General features: G+C 41.0%; 1 protein-coding gene across 3 annotated transcripts in view; it reads left to right on the forward strand.

Annotated features, from left to right (window-relative positions):
- The window catches only part of LOC133533683 (serine/threonine-protein kinase BRSK2-like), a 69,498-nt gene that overhangs the window by 26,605 nt on the left and 25,641 nt on the right, over positions 1–17,252 (forward strand). For 2 of the 3 annotated variants that reach the window (XM_061872708.1, XM_061872710.1), the window contains exons 9-15: positions 1,135–1,269; positions 2,422–2,486; positions 4,589–4,724; positions 5,326–5,399; positions 6,062–6,117; positions 6,826–6,891; positions 8,651–8,722. In XM_061872708.1, the coding sequence (XP_061728692.1) occupies positions 1,135–1,269; positions 2,422–2,486; positions 4,589–4,724; positions 5,326–5,399; positions 6,062–6,117; positions 6,826–6,891; positions 8,651–8,722 (604 nt within the window). The remainder of the gene's footprint in view (positions 1–1,134; positions 1,270–2,421; positions 2,487–4,588; positions 4,725–5,325; positions 5,400–6,061; positions 6,118–6,825; positions 6,892–8,650; positions 8,723–17,252) is intronic. The other variant, XM_061872709.1, reaches the window with a different exon arrangement.

Here is a 17,252-nt window from a genome sequence, read left to right on the forward strand (position 1 = left end):
CGTGCAACTTGCAATCCGGAGGTCGCGGGTTCAAACCTGGCTCGTACCAATGAGTTTTTCGGAACTTACGTACGAAATATCATTTGATATTTACCAGTCGCTTTTCGGTGAAGGAAAACATTGTGAGGAAACCGGACTAATCCCAACAAGGCCTAGTTTACCCCTCTGGGTTGGAAGGTCAGATGGTAGTCGCTTTCGTAAAAACTAGTGCCTATGCCAAATCTTGGGATTAGTTGTCAAGCAGACCCCAGGCTCCCATGAGCCGTGGCAAAATGCCGGGACAACGCGAGGAAGAAGAAGAAGAAATCTACACAATATATCTCAGTTATTTTGTTAGAAAAAAAAATAAAACTTCAGGTAAGAAATTAATTGATTATTATTCTTATGACTTAGAACATACAAGTAACTGGGCTAGCATTTTAGTAACTTACCCTCTGTAAAAAACCTTGCACATTGAGCAAAAAATTGTCTATACATTTCCATATGTTTGTGTGCGTCAAAAAGACAATGTGTTAATTTTTATTCATATGTGCATGTGTGAGTTATGCATGCATTATTTCTTCACCTCTCATATAAGGTAGGTCCAGTTCGGTATGGTCTAAGTCTTGCAGTTCAATTTCAATTTCATGAAGTTTGCAGTAATGTCTTTTAATTATTGCAAGTAATGATGCCAAAAATCCGATCTCTGGTTCTTAGTTACAAGGCTCAGAAACTGGTTAAATTTCAAAACCGTTATCATGTACTTGGCGAAAAACTTTTTAATTTCGGTTACGTTCGTAAAACCAGTTTTTTAGGTGAACATTTCCATAAAGTTCTTGTCATATTAACCGGTTTCGAACAATAAAAACCGGTTTCTTCCTATGTGGGTCTTCAATTACGGTGCACACCACCAGGCCGGCCGTCTCGTCGCTCGTCGAATAAACCGGTTTATTTAGGTTATAATAAAGTTCTTAATACGTTCACGTTTTTATGAAAGTTCAGGGTAAAACCAAAATAAACCGGTATTTACTGATATTTTAAAAACACGTTCCGAGCTTTGCTTAGATATCACTTGAGATCTTTCTTCTTTGTATGAATTTTAATACCTTAATTATGAATATGAAATCTAGAAAATCTTTTTTTTTTTTTCTGCAGCTTGCAGAGATAACCCGACACGGCTGGGTGACTGCAGGAGGCCGGGGTGAATTAGAACAAGAGCTGCCTATGATGGAGGTAGTTCAGACCAGGGTGTTACCCAGTGCGGAAGCCATAGACCCTGATGTGTTACAGGTATATTTATTATAGACATTACGACATGTAGAAGTATATAAGAGACAAATTGATAATAAGTTTCAAATGTACTACCTAGCTTTGTAGAGGTGTATTACCTTATTTCACGCAAAATAGACATGATGCATAACTTTTAGACACAATTATGAACCTGTTCTTTCAAAATCCAGGGTGCTAATAATATCGTAAAGTATGTAAGAGTAAAGTACGGACTCGTCCTGAAGATCGCGAAGTTGGAATCTCGACACAATGCGAATTTTAATTCGTTTGTGGTGAGCGTTCGACTGATCATCTAGCGACCTTCAACAAGGAGGAGTTTTGGCCGAAGGGTGTCAAGTTTCGGCGGTTCCGTGGCCGGCTGCCGGACACTGGGGGGTTGCGTAATGCATCGCAACTAGGGCTGCCATCCGTCCGGGTTTTCCCGGATTTGTCCTAGTTTGGAGGCCGTCCGGGGGGGGGGGGGGGGTGTCAAGAAGTGTCTTTTGAGGTAAGGAAGCACATTAAAACTACATGTAAATTTAAAGGTCTTGTTTTTTAAATATTATTTTCGGACTCGTCCGGGGAAAAAATGCGATTTACTCCAAATGTCCGGTTTTTTTTAATCTTTGTCCGGGTTTGGCGAAATTCGAGATGGCAGCCCTAATCGCAACCATTATGTGATTTCTAGTGTTTACTTTTAAAATATATTGTTATAATATGTATTACAGTACATATGGTGCTAGTTTACCGCACTAGTGCGAAAAGTAGCATATTACGTTACTGTGTTGAACAATTAAAGGGCCATATGTACTGTAAAACGTTGTACGATACATGTGCGAATAGGTAATTCGCAACTTGTGTCGATTTAAAACACTCCCTTCGGTCGTGTTTTAATTTATCGCCACTCGTTTCGAATTTCCTATTTCTCGCACTTGTATCGTAATGTACTATTTTAGTTTTAAGGTATCTAGTTGCCTGAAATAAAGGTTTTCATTTCATTTCAATATATTATATGACTCTTAAGCCTAAGCTATCTGTCCGTCTCTCTGTCAGATTTTGATTTTATAGGACTGTATCTCAGTAACCACATAGTGGTAGGTGGATCCGTGTAAGATGTCCCCTAATATTTATTTATGTATTTATTTGTAATCAAAATTTTCTGTTGTGTTGCAGGCTATATGCAGTTTAGGATGTTTTAAACAACGGGACAAATTAGTTCAAGAGCTTCTGAGTCCACAGTAAGTTGTTTCTTCATATGTTATACAAGGCGGTGCCCGTGAGCATTGCGAGACATTTTAACTAAGCATTCCTGGTAACATTTAGAAACTAAAATCGACGCTTAAGAATCAATACTGTCTAACATTTTTTAATTTTTTTACCTTTTAATGCAGTTATGTTCGTTATCTTTTTCTGCATCTAACTGCATTAAAAGGTAAAAAACGTAAAAAAATGTTAGTTAGACAGTATTGATTCTTAAGCGTCGAAATGTCATATAAAATTTTCTGGATTAGGCCTAGTTTCAGAGATAATTAAATGTTTTTCGACATCATTCTTTCGACATAAGTCGGTACAAAATACATTTACAGTACATATGGGGCTACTTTATAGCACTAGTGCGAGAAGTAGCATATTATGTTACTGTGTCGAACATTTAAAGGGCCATATGTACTGTAAAACGTTGTACGATACATGTGCGAATAGGTAATTCGCAACTCGTGTCGATTTAAAACACTCCCTTCGGTCGTGTTTTAATTTATCGCCACTCGTTTCGAATTTCCTATTTTTCGCACTTGTATCGTAATGTACTATTTTGACTGCGGTATTGCCACTTTGAGGTCTAGTCTGGACATGTCTACTGATTGACATCGAAAAATTTAAAAAATGTATTCGAGAGGCTATACCCCCAAATAAAAAAAAAACTTTTTAGTTAATTTTAGGTTATGTGTTTATCAGTAAAAATTACGTTTTATGTACAGGAGTGTTCAAAAAAAAAAGGAAACAAGACAAAAAAAAATTTTTTTTCGAATTTCACAAAAAGTCATATAACATTTTAAGCTTTTGTTGCCATCAGGAATGCACCGTTAAAATCTCTCGCAATGCTCACGGGCACCTTTTATATCGTCGATATACTCACTCTAACTCGTATCTGATATACGTATTTGGGAGAATCAACTTTTTAGCGTCACTCGTTGCCACGGTTACGATTAGTTGTCCAGGGGACAAAAGTTCATTGAAATACTGATTTTATGGTACTTAAATGTATCAAACTTGCGTTTTTGTGGTCGTTATAACCAATGTCCATAATGGGCCCCTACTAAGCATGTTAATAGAACGGTATACAATGTCTCTTCAAACAAACTGTGCCACTGTTGTCCCTTGGACAAGTTGATTCACCCATCTAATATATAGATACGAGGTTAAGTATAGCGACGATATTTCAGGTTGTAATCTTAAAAAAATAACAAACTTATCTTATTTCTTGTTGTATGTCAGTTAGTATTTATAATCAATTGCATGATTACATCAAAGAATTGCCACGTACCTTATTTATATCTATATAAAAAAAATGGTTTATACAAGAATGCTTCTACTATAATAGGCCGGTCCACACAGAGAGGGGATACGCGCGAGGCAATTTCCTCGCGCGCAAAACGGCCGAGGCAAGTCTACACTGGCCGTTGTGTGCGCGAGCGAGCTGTGTCCGCCGCTGCCTATTCATGGTTGTTTTGAATATTATAAATCGTGGTATTACTATTTAAGTTTTTATATAAACATTTTAATATTGGCATTGTAAATAGATTCTGTTTTATATTTTATGATTTATTTTCCTGTATTGTTATTTTATATTATTTTGCATGCCATTTGCTGGTAAAATGTGTGAAATAACTTATGTACCACATTTTATGCAGAATAAATGATTTGATTGATTGAAAAAAAAAAACTTTTTTATAGTACGAGTATGTACCTATTTGTATCTTGAATTTAGTTAGGTGAAAGCATTTCTGTTTTTATTTTACTGTTGTATTTTAGTATAAGTAACTTGATTTGACGTCCGGCCTGGCCTAGTGGGTAGTGACCCTATCTATGAAGCTGATGGTCCCGGGTTCAAATCCTGGTAAGAGCATATATTTGTGTGATGAACACGGATATTTGTTCCTGAGTCATGGGTGTTTTCTATGTATTCAAGTAGTTATAATATATCATATATATCGTTGTAGGTACCTAGCTTAGCAACACAAGCCTTATTGAGCTTACTGTGGGACTTAGTCAATTTGTGTAATAATGTACTATAATATTTATTTATTTGTATCTTATTAGTGAAATGCTATCATACTTGCAGCCATAACACGGAGAAAGTAATCTACTTCCTACTTCTGGAACGCAAAAGAAGAAGACCCGCGCGCGACGACGAGCCGCGGCCGCAGCCCGCGCCGCCCGCGCCCGACCCGCCGCGCAAGCGGCTCGACACCTGCCGGGTGAGTACGGCTTACCCGAGACCACGCTAGAGGGCGCTGTACAGGTGCGCGTGATTCCTACATCGCGCTAGTGATGTGTTGACGTAGAATACGTAAGTAGTGCGAGTAGATTACGGATTTCTCCGGCCGACTTTATTTTTTATATTAAAAAAGGTCAAGTTTACCCTGTCGTACTCTAGAATCGGTCGCCGGTTTTAGGTACCACAAAGCTACTTGTTGTATATATCACAAAGCTACATGGAGGATTTAACAACTGGAGTCGCTTTCAAGAGCTTACCCCTCTGTCGAAAACCTCGGCCAATGGTCATATGTATTGATGGACTGACGTTCATCTGACGTTCATACATTTTGACGTGCCCCTCCCCCACAAAAATCGGCAGACTGTTTTGTACAGAAAATGACAGACAAGGCGTCTCCAGTTGTTGAGTCTTCCAAGATTAATACCTTCAAAACATTACACAGGAACATTACGATCTGCCTGATTTTACGATCGGCCGCTGACGACTACATCGCGCTTTTGTTGTGCGGCCGTAAAACATATAAGCAGTGTGAAAGAAGTTCGAGTTAAGGGTTTCATTATGTCTAAATTTTTATTTTATAGGTGAACGGTCAGTCGGCACATTTCGGGCAAATCAGCGAAGGCTCGCCGATTACGCCCCGCCGGTCACAATTCAGGTGCGAAAATATTTCATTTTGGTGAGACCCATTTTAGATTATCTAGTTAGTACTAAAAATAAAATATGCATAATCGTTTTGTACGATAATTTTATTATGTCATGTCGATACTTTAACGTCAAGAATGCGGGGTATTTTTTTCTGATCGAAACACACATTAGATCAACAAAGGTCTACCTAAAGCCCACATTGGCCATTCATAACTGACACAACCCCCATTCTCTTTCAGTTTACTTTATGTTAACGGCACCAATCATGGGACATTCAAGAGAAAATTTGGAGGATTTTTGATATTTCACCGACACCTGTGAAATTTCTACCGCTTTATGCGTTAAAAGTTGAATGTCCTATTCGTTCTATATTTTATACTGCAATTGGTTTCAATATTATTAACAAACTCAAACTATCTTTTTTGCTCCAGTCATGGGATGTATGGCGCCATTAATGTTCAAACTAACAAATATCAATGGAAACTTAAACTTAAGCAGTTTTTTAGCTCTTGTTTATGGTCAAATGTCGCCACCATTTAAAAACTGATTGTACTTGTTTTAGAGGATTTGTATATACCATCCAATTTCTGGTGCTAGTCCCATCATAGAGGTGTTTACTATATCACATAGTACCTGAAGTTGACAATAACGCGTAATATAATGTTTTGTTAGGTCGGCGTCACGGCGCGAGGGCCGCAGCTCGCCGCAGTTGCCGGCCAGCCCGCCGAGTGAGTATACCTATGTCCTGATCACATGTACTGACTGACTAGATGCTGAAATAGTATTAATGTAAATCTCAGGTGACCACCAAAACTCACTAATAAGTGGGTTCATACAGAGCGAGTATACGCGAGGAAATTTCCTGGCGCACAAAACGGCCAGTGTAGAAGTGCCTCGGCCGAGGCGGCGCGCGCGTTTTCCTCGCCCGAGCGCGACTTTGGCCAAGCCGCTTGGTGTCGGTTTTTTGGCATGCTCAAAGGCGCCTCAACCGTTTGCCGCGCGTGTGTTTGTTTATGGTGCGCGTCGTTATTTTGATCGTACTTACATTCAAAGTTGTCAAAACGTGACAACGTTGGAAAATAATAATAATAAGGAGTGTCGAAAATTGTCGTGTCCTTTTTTTCCTCATTTTCTATTGCATTGCTTTAAATAACAAAATAAAAAAAACGCAAGCCACTGCAGTCATTACGTGCGGAGCCATTTTGAGCAGCTGACTGACTGACGCCATCTTGCTGAGCAAAATGGCTCGGCTGAGGCAAAAGTTACACGAGCATGCGGCTGCGCGAGGCTGGGTGTTTGCCTCGCGAGGAAACCTAGCGAGGCTGTTCGCTCTGCATGGGCGCGCCTTCTTATTCCTCGTCGCCATTTCCATGTTTCTTTGTTACTGTTATCATGCCAAATGTATATGTGAAAATGAAATAGCATTGTCTTCACAGCAGGCCACACGCCGCACCGGGTGTCGTCGCTGGGAGGCACGCCGGCCACGCCGGGCTCGCCACTAGGTATGTCAACCTAATGTAAGGATATAGAGAAATAAGAAGTAATAGAGTGCTCACTCCATACATCGGTTTTGGTACCAAAATGCTTATTATTTCCGCACTCGACATCTGGCATCGAGTAGCGGAACTCCCAGTACTGCTACTCGACAATAGATATCGCGGCAAAAAAAAAGGCTAATGCTCATCGATTTTCCGCTAATATTATATAACCAGAGTAAGCGTAGGAGTTGAAAATATAAGACTTTTTGTTTGCCGCGATATATATTGTCGAGTAGCAGTACTGAGAGTTCCGCTACTCGATGCTAGATGTCGACTGCGAAAATAATAAGCATTTTGGTACCAAAACTGATGTATGGAGTGAGCACTCTATTACTTTTTATTTCTCTATGGTGAGGACAACAAAATATTCAACAATCAGACCATTGTATTGTATTGTAGTTCGGGCGATTTTCCGCTACTCGATGGCTAGCACCTATTTTGTGTGTAGGGGAAGGTTGGGGGGGGGGGGGGGTCCTCCTTTTCTTCAAAATATGCAAAACACCAACGCAACACTTAAGTGGCTCCTATGGTGTTGGTTTGCTGACATGCTAACTTAAAAAAAAAAGAAAAACAATTTTTTTGTAAACCGAAACCTATAAACTTAGAATATATTATGCTGATGCGATCGACATCAAAATCAAAGTGATTTTTTTAGATTTAGTTACATTTTCTCCCGAAATTGAATTTTATAGAAAAATTTCCTTCGTTGGATTTGAAAAGATATTCTTCCTTCTTAAACGTTAATGCAATTTCAATTGTTTTAATATTTTTTTTCTCAGCTCAGTCGGACCTTCCCTAGTTGAAGAAGACCATCTGATTTACATTATGTGATTAGCTAGGGATTATTAGATGTATCTGCCTTTATCTTTTATACGCAAAAATATTGTCAGTTGGTCGACGAAGGCTGTCGTTTCTAGGTACAAAAAAGCGGTCTATATAAAGCAGTTAAGAGGGAAGAATAGGTAAGTAAGTAAATATTCTTTATTGCACCAACAATTATTATACATTTTACATACATGTAATACTACAAATGAATTATATAGGTATATTATTATAGGTTTGCGATCCTAACGATAAAACGGTACTTTTTCTATGAAATTCCATTTCGGGAGAAAACTTAACTAAATCTTAACAATTCACTTTGATTTTGATGTCGATCGCTTCAGCATAATAAGTTCTAGGTATATAGATTTCGCTTTTATGAAGAAAAAAATGTTTTGCAAATTTTGCAAAAAAGTAAAACCCATAAACCTAGTTATTCATTGTGTTAATAACATACTAAAAATCATGGAGAATGGAAACTGTTTTAGATGTGGAAAAACATTCTTTTTGTATAGACGAGTATGTGGTATAATTAACTTAATTTATCTAAAATAAACAATTAATTCTCTTAATAAAGGATATGAACATCCCATGGGGCAATTTTGACGACCAGTCTGGCTAAGTGGGTAGTGACCCTGCCTACGAAGCCGATGGTCCCGGGTTCAAATCCTGGTAAGGGCATTTATTCGTGTGATGAGCATGGATATTTGTTCCTGAGTCATGGGTGTTTTCTATGTATTTAAGTATTTATAAATATTTATATATTATATATATCGTTGTCTAAGTACCCTCAACACAAGCCTTATTGAGCTTACTGTGGGACTTAGTCAATTTGTGTAATAATGTCCTATAATATATATTTTTTATTTATTTAAAATAATAATAATAAATATATTTGCAGCGTCGCCGTCAGTCCGTGAACACCACCATCAGAGAGCTAATTCTACGGGACCTACGATAAGCCTCAATATTAGTGAGTATAATACCTATACTCTGTATATAAGTATTTAAATAAAAGTAAACAAACAATTGGTACATTTTCGGGTACTTACAACATTTATTGGTTAACCAACCAAATACAAAACAGCTTGGATCTGTGACTGAACGCCCTGATTTTAACCTACATTATTTGATCATGTAATGTTTTCTTCTATCTTGCATATATAATATATAAAAATAGTTTAAATGTTAAATATATAAATATCATGTTTTAGTAAATAGTTTTAGTTATAAGTATATTGCCATATACCCTAACAGGGTTCATGTGAACACTAGCTGTAAAATGCTCTTTGTAAGACCATATGTAACACATGATTATAAATGCAATAAATGAATTATGAATTATGAATTCTACCCTCGACTGGCTTAAGGAGCCATTTGAGGGTAGATTTTGTTTACAATAAACCTATCACTTAACGCAGTGGCGGGTCAAGACCATAAATTGGTGTGGGCAAGGTAATTCAGCGAGGCCCTCTTTCTTCCTAGCGTTGTCCTGGCATATTGCCACGGCTCAAGGGAGCGTGGGGTCCGCTTTGACAATTAATCCAAAGATTTGGCGTAGGCACTAGTTTTTACGAAAGCGACTGCCATCTGACCTTCCAACCCAGAGGGTAAAACTAGGCCTTGTTGGGATTAGTCCGGTTTCCTCACGATGTTTTCCTTCACCGAAAAGCGACTGGTAAATATCAAATGATTTTTCGTACATAAGTTCCGAAAAACTCATTGGTACGAGCCGGGGTTTGAACCCGCGACCTCCGGATTGCAAGTCGCACGCTCTTACCGCTAGGCCACCAGCGCTTCAGGTAATTCAGCGAGGCCCTCTGGTGACGCAAGAAATAACGAATATTTGTTTACGTTGTGTCCAAGTTAATATAGGCGCCAGGCCCCTGGGATCGCGAGGCCTACGTCGCCCACGCCTAGCGCCGCCTCCTAACTTCACGGGAGTTTCAGGAGTCCATAGGCGACGGAGACAGCTTACCATCAGGCGGGCCGTATGCTTGTTTGCCACCGACGGTTTTTACGACAGTGTCAAAGACATAGAACCGTTTAATGGTGACTTTAAGACCAATATTTGCAATTATTTACTATCGAGCCGATTTCGTTCAACCATGTATCGAGTCTTTGAAATATAATGAATTATTAACATGTGTTATTTTTGCTTTACTAAAATAAATAGTTTTTCTTAAAAAACTGCTTAAATAACATACATTTCAAGGACATTGGGTGTTGACCCTGACCATTAAAGGGTATAACGCAGACTCGCTAGGTGGTTGGATCAAGGGTCAGATGCAGAAGGCTCTGATCTTGGACACGGCACAGATAGTCCGCCGGTTCCTCTCTCTGCGGCCCTGACCACCGGCAGCTTGGGCCCTGCCCCGCTGCTGGCGGCACCCTAGGTTAGGTTTTTTATAATGTGTGGTATATATATACTATTTATACTTTTGCCTTAGACCTCATTAACATAATTTAGTTAATTAGTATTTTGAACTCCCACATTATCCTTATTAGGTATCAGTACCTGGGCGACCGAGCTTTGCTCGGTTATAACTATTTATTGTAATATGGTGGTCTACAGGTGATAATCTTAACTACATTTTTTTACTAAATTAAACTTGTCTAAAACAATAAAAATTAAAAAATTATATATAAACTTGAACATATAAAAAAAACAAAAGTTAGTCACCGGGCGAGATTCGAACCCGTAACACTCGTTTAGCAGTCCGCGTCTTTACTCGCTGGACCAGACGGACAGCGGCCGGCAACACGAAATTAGCGACCATATTCTGCGTCGAAAGAAAAACGCATGAAAACTCGAAAACACGCGTTTTCCCAAACATAAGACTAATCTAGATCGATTGTATACCCCTAAAAACCCCCATATACCAAATTTCAGCGAAATCGTTAGAGCCGTTTCCGAGATCACAGAAATATATATATTTATATATATGCAAGAATTGCTCGTTTAAAGGTATAAGATTTGTATTCGCTTTGTTCACATATGTGGTTGCAATAGTGCGTAATCTTAGTTTAGTATTATGCCACTACCTGTGAGTTCCTATAATTGGCTTCCTGTATCTACTATATTTTTCTATGTTAATGTCACAGCTGTTGGATCTCCAAATAAATAAAAATAAAATAAAATAAAAATAAATATATTTTGTATTGTTTTGTGTTTTATATTTTAATTTAATATTCATATTATAAACGACCTAATCTAAGAACATAAATTAATAATATATAGAGTCCTGAGGATGCTGTTGAAACTGCCGAAGAGCTGTTTGCTCCTTGACGACCGGTTTGGCGTAGTGGGTAGTGACCCTGCCTACGAAGCTGATGGTCCCGGGTTCAAATCCTGGTAAGGGCATTTATTCGTGTGATGAGCATGGATATTTGTTCCTGAGCCATGGGTGTTTTCTATGTATTTAAGTATTTATAAATATTTATATATTATATATATCGTGGTTTAAGTACCCTCAACACAAGCCTTATTGAGCTTACTGTGGGACTTAGTCAATTTGTGTAATAATGTCCTATAATATTTTAATTTTTTTTTATATTTTTGTTTAGCTGTAGTGCCTCGGGCATGTTTGCCGACGCGCGAATGGATGAATTTTGTGCCATTAGTGTGAGGCTGGACACTGGACGCCGGACTTGAGTGGACGCTGGAGTTGGGCGTGCAGCGGGGCGGGGCGTGCGGCGTGCATGTTGAACAAATGCGAACGTATAGGAGCGGCCGCGGTGCACGCTGCTCACATCAGCTGCAGGGCCGGATTTAGGGGAGGGCAACCGGGGCTACAGCCCCGGGGCCTCCACAAAAAAGGGGCCCCCACAATAGAGACTTCAGAAAATTTACCATTTTATTTGGAAAATAATTTGGGGCCAGGGGGCCTCCACTCCTTTATTGCCCGAGGCCTCCAGACCTCTAAATCCGGCATTGATCAGCTGTGAGCCCGACGCCACGCTGCACGCCCGCCGAGCGAGCGTCCACTCAGGCCTTACACTTAGGCGTAAAGGAATAGCGTCTCTGCTGAAACGCGTGCGCGGCAGTAGCAACAGCCTAGTTGCGAATGCACCTTATTATTATATAAAAATATTCCCAATGCAGTAGCGAAACGCAGCCGTCAGGCTCGGCTAGTATTCGGAGGCTTTTCAAAAGCACCAATAGGAGCGCTCCACATATTGTGTATCGCGGCCAATTAGAGCTATGGGGAACTGCTAGTGATAGTAACATAATGTGTCTTCAAAGAGCACAGAACGCCATCCTTCGAGTGATTGCCAACGCACCGTGGTTCACCCGAAACGATGAAATACACGATTACTCAATATGACCACCATAAAGGAAGAGATCAAAAAATTCACAAACAATTATATTGAGCGCCTAGCAAGCCACCCTAACCCACTGGCTTCAAAATTACTGGATAAGACTAAAACTGTACATAGACTTAAAAGGCAGCACATTGTGCAAAATTAATGTTTGGTTAAATGAGACGATGGTCTCCAAAACCCCAATGTCAATTCCTACATACATCAAAACTGATTATAGTCGTTACCGACTGATGGCAGTTCCAAACAGAAAAAAAAATTTTTTTACCACATTTTAGTGGTGGGTCGTTGACGGTTTTCGCTTCAACGAAACGTTAACTTAGGAAACGTCAACTAGTTGAAAAACTGGTTGATTTCGTCAACTAGGTTTTTGCTTTAACTGAAGAGAAAAAGGAATTCGCGTCAACGGAATCTAGTCAGTTGAATTGTCGATCAACGAAGTATCTTTCAATCAACGTCGACTAATTGCATCTCATTTTCGAGCCCTTGCTGTTGCGTCTTTGCATCTCGCTCGCACTGGCGTCAAAGGAATCGGGTTGAGTTGAATCAATGAATGAAAGGAATGTTGATCTCAACTACACTGCCATGCCATTAGCTTAGCGTTCCATTTCGATTACGTATGTACGTTAAAGTCGTCAACTAGTTGAGTCTGTTACACAAAACGTTTCGTTCGTTGACGAACGAAGAACGTTTTATCAACTAGTTCGTTGAATCAACGACCACCACTACCACCTTTTGTACCGATCAAATATTGCAAATCACTCTCTCATCATCTTCCATACTATCAACACCCAGTTTCTACATTTAACCGTTTTGGCAAGAACCCTCGTAAACCAGTACCTTTTGGAAGATTATACAATTATAAATCGAAGTTTTATTTGAGTTGTCGGGATCCTGACCTGCACGGCGGCTATAAGCCTCCTGAGGACGTCTGCACGCGTAGATTGCCGTTATTCTACTTTACTAACAAATATGGTTCACCTGATCTGAATTAAACGATTTTTAAAGACTGATTGATGATTATTTATGTTGTAGCTGCACTTATGATGGGGTACTAACCTTTCTTGAGTAGACAAGGATAAGTCCGTTTTCAATGCACTAACAGTTTATTTAGAAGACACAGTATTACAACAAGCGGCAATAGAAAGCACAAGCAGTAAATAAGAAGAAGCGATAGGATTTGCGAGCGTACGCGAGCGATGCGTCTTATTATCTAGAGAGAAAGCAACGTGCGTTCAGTGTATCGTCTCGCGGTCGACTGGCGGGGCAGGCGGCCGTCGCAAGCGCCGCGTTATCGGTGCTTGCAATTGAGACATTTGTACTCGACGATTTCTTGCGACGACTGCCTTACGACCCGGCAACGACTGTTATAGGAATAAGTTGTAGTAGTAACTATCTATGCTATATAATATTAATATAGTAAATTAAATGTAGCTTAAATGATATTATGCAGTATCCATCTACTAATGTATACTGTACACTATACCACTCCCCCCCAGAGACCGTCAAGGGCGATAATAATCGGGAGTCTTCACTATACGTCCTGATCTAGTTTTTCGAGCACTTGATTCCACAGGCGGCTGAACATAGTCATTGCTGGTTTTGCCAGCACCCTCAGTGAGTACATAAGCCGGTTTTAATCTGTCCACTGTCACTGTTGTTGGCTTCCCGTTAATTAGTATTGTGTAAACTTTTTCATTCCTTTTCAATACTTCATAGGGGCCTTTGTAAGCAGGTTGCAGGGGCGCTCTTACGGCGTCATCTCTTACGTAAACATGGGAACTAGAAATTAGGTCCTTGAATACGAACGTGGTTCTCTGGCCATGTCGTGAAGCCGGCTGGGGGTGCAGTTTCCGAGCAATCAACCGCAATCGCGTCATAAAATCTGTTACATCGATATTCGTATTTGCGGATGGCTGAAGTAGCTCGCCGGGCAGTCGGAGAGTTTCACCGTACAAAAGCTCCGCTGACGATCCCTGTATGTCTTCTTTAAAGGCACTTCGAATACCTAGTAGTACCAGTGGTAATGCTTCCATCCAGTTGGATTGAGTGTGACAAATAATAGCGGCCTTGAGCTGCCTGTGGAGTCGCTCCACCATTCCATTACAGGCAGGGTGATAAGCGGTTGTACGCTTATGCTGGAAGCCGATCATGTCTGCTAGATGTTTGAATAATGACGACTCAAACTGTCTCCCTCTGTCAGTCAGTATGTCTGTGGGACAACCGAAGCGGGCTATCCATCCAGATATCAAGGCTTTGGCGACGGTTTCTGCTGATATGTCTTGAATTGGTATGACCTCCGGCCACCTAGTGAACCGATCTACGGCAGTCAAACAATATCGGTAGCCCTCGGAAACTGGTAGAGGTCCTATGAGGTCAATATGAATAAACATAAACCTAGCTCGTGGAAGTTCAAATGAGCTTAATGGTGCGGTCACGTGGCGCGTTATCTTTGATTTCTGACACGGATGGCAACACCTTACCCACTCTCGGCAATCCTTATTCATGCCAGGCCAAATGTAACGCTGTGCAACTAATTTTACGGATGCGTTTGCACCAGGGTGGCTGAGCGAATGCAGGCTTTCAAACGTTTGCTGCCTAAGTGACTTTGGCACGTAGGGCCTGAGGTTTTGTTTACTGCTATCACAATACAGGAGTAGACTGCTGCCTGGAAGAGCTACTTTCTGCAGACGTAAAGATGTGTCACTTTCAAGTAGGTGTTTCAGTTCAGGGTCGATCTTTTGGGCTTCAGCTATAATTTCAAGCGATAATGGTGAGGCTACCTCTTCTACGCGAGATAACGTATCAGCCACCACATTGTCTTTTCCCGATATATGGCGAATATCTGTTGTGAATTGGCTTATGTAATCTAAATGGCGATATTGGCGCGGTGAGCAAGTGTCTTTGCGTGTACTGTACGCATAACAGATCGGTTTATGATCTGTGTAGACAATAAAATGTCTTGCTTCCAGCATATGCCTAAAATATCTTATGCTCTCGTATATCGCCAGGAGCTCTCGGTCGTAGGGCGAATATTTCTGTTGCGCAGGATTCAATTTGCGGCTAAAGAAAGCAAGTGGCTGCCAAGCATTATTCCTGTATTGCTGGAGCGCAGCGCCGATCGCCGTGTCTGACGCATCTGTAATCAGCGCGATCCTTGCATCTAGATCTGGATGAGCGAGGAGTGCTGCACTGCATAAGCTTTCCTTGCAGTTTTCAAAAGCTGTCCGCGACTCTCCGTCGATGTGAATGGGGTGAGATCCCTTTACAGAATCGGTTAGTAGCGCATGCAATGGAGCCTGAATTTTTGCTGCATTGGGAATAAATTTTCGGTAGAAATTTATCATCCCTAGAAATCGTCTTAGCTCCTTTACTGTTTTAGGCAGTGGGAATTCTCTGACGGCTTCTACCTTCGAGCTTAAGGGTTTGATTCCGTCAGATGAGACGCTGTAACCCAAAAATTTTACAGATGGGGCTCCAAAGACGCATTTAGATGTGTTTATTACCATGCCATAATCTTTAAGCTTCTGAAACACTTGACGGAGATGGTCTTCATGAGCTTGTTCGTTGCTTGAGAAAATCAAAAAGTCGTCCAAGTAAGCGTAACAGAAATCAAGGCCTCGTGTAATCTCATCCACAAATCTTTGGAATGTTTGTCCCGCGTTACGTAAGCCGAATGTCATAAATGGGAACTCATACAAGCCGAACGGTGTCGTTATAGCTGTTTTTGGTATGTCTTCTTCACTAACGGGTATCTGGTTATAGGCCTTTACTAAATCGATGGTCGAAAAAACTTTGCAGCCAGATATATTGTGTGTGAAGTCATGAATATGGCGGATTGGGTAGCGGTCGGGAATCGTACGAGCATTTAGCATACGATAATCCCCGCACGGACGCCATCCGCTATCTTTTTTTGGGGCTAGGTGTAGAGGGGATGCCCATGCGCTTTCGGAGGGCCTTGCTGTTCCGTTTTTTAGCATGTCCTCGAACTCGGCCTTTGCGATCCTTAACTTGTCCGGAGCCAGACGCCGAGGTGCGCCACTAACAGGGGGGCCCGCCGTTGTCCTGATGTGGTGAACGGTCCCGTGAGCTGTCTGCGAACGAGCGACATGTGGCCGCGTTATCTCGGGGTAGTTTCGAAGTAAATTGTGATATTTGGAGTCACCATTTATAATTTTAATTGATGAAATGGTGTTTGACCTTGAGACTGGCGTTGCTATAGCTGTTTCTGATGTTGTGATATCTATAAGGCGTTTGTTCTTACAGTCGACGACTAGACTATAGAAGGATAAGAAGTCGACGCCTATGATGGCCTTCGTGACATCTGCAACGGTAAATCGCCATGTATATTCGCGCCGCAAGCCTAGATTAAGGTTGAGAAGGGTGGATCCATAAGTGTGTATGCAAGACCCATTTGCGGCATAAAGCTGGTAACCTGTTCTGGTCCGGCGTTCCTGGACTGCAGAGCGTGGGAAGACGCATAGATCGCTGCCTGTATCAACTAAAAATTGCATCTTGCTGCTCTGATCCGTCACAAACAGGCGACCAGGTGAAAATTGACAGTCGCTGGTCGCCATTATCGACTGCCTTGGAAGTTTCCCGTCTTGAAATCACAGGGCTTCACGCATCTTGTTGCCTTGCTTCCAAATTTATGATGAAACCAGCAAAAGGGAAATTTTCTGTAGTTCGATTGGGACCTGTTGGTATCTCGTTCTCCGTTGGATCTCCTAGACCTGCGGCTACGCGTCGAGAGTGCCTCCACTTGATTGGTAAGTGCCTCCAAGTGCCTAGCCATCGTTTCGAGCACAGGTGTAGTCATTGATGAGGTGCTAGCGGCTGCCACTTGAGGAGTTGCAGGGGCCACATCAAACACCCTGTCCGCTAAATCTGCCAGTGCTTCCAAGTTTGTGTTTGCATGAGATGCTATGGCGGTTTGTATATTAGCTGGGAGGCGATTTGTCCAAATTGTAAGCAAAAATTCTTCAGGTACCTTTGGTCCAGCCAGGTACTGCAGGTGGCGTAGGAATTGTGATGGTCGACGATCTCCAAGCTCTTCGTGTAGCAACAATTGTTTAATCTCTTTTTGCCTTGACAATGACAAGCGTTTAATTAGCTCGCTCTTTATTTTTTCATATTTCCCTTTAGATGGCGGGTTCATGATGATGTCCTTCACTTCGGCG

The sequence above is a fragment of the Cydia pomonella genome, unplaced genomic scaffold, assembly GCF_033807575.1.
Source record: "Cydia pomonella isolate Wapato2018A unplaced genomic scaffold, ilCydPomo1 PGA_scaffold_199, whole genome shotgun sequence".
NCBI classification, from domain to species: Eukaryota; Metazoa; Arthropoda; class Insecta; order Lepidoptera; family Tortricidae; genus Cydia; species Cydia pomonella.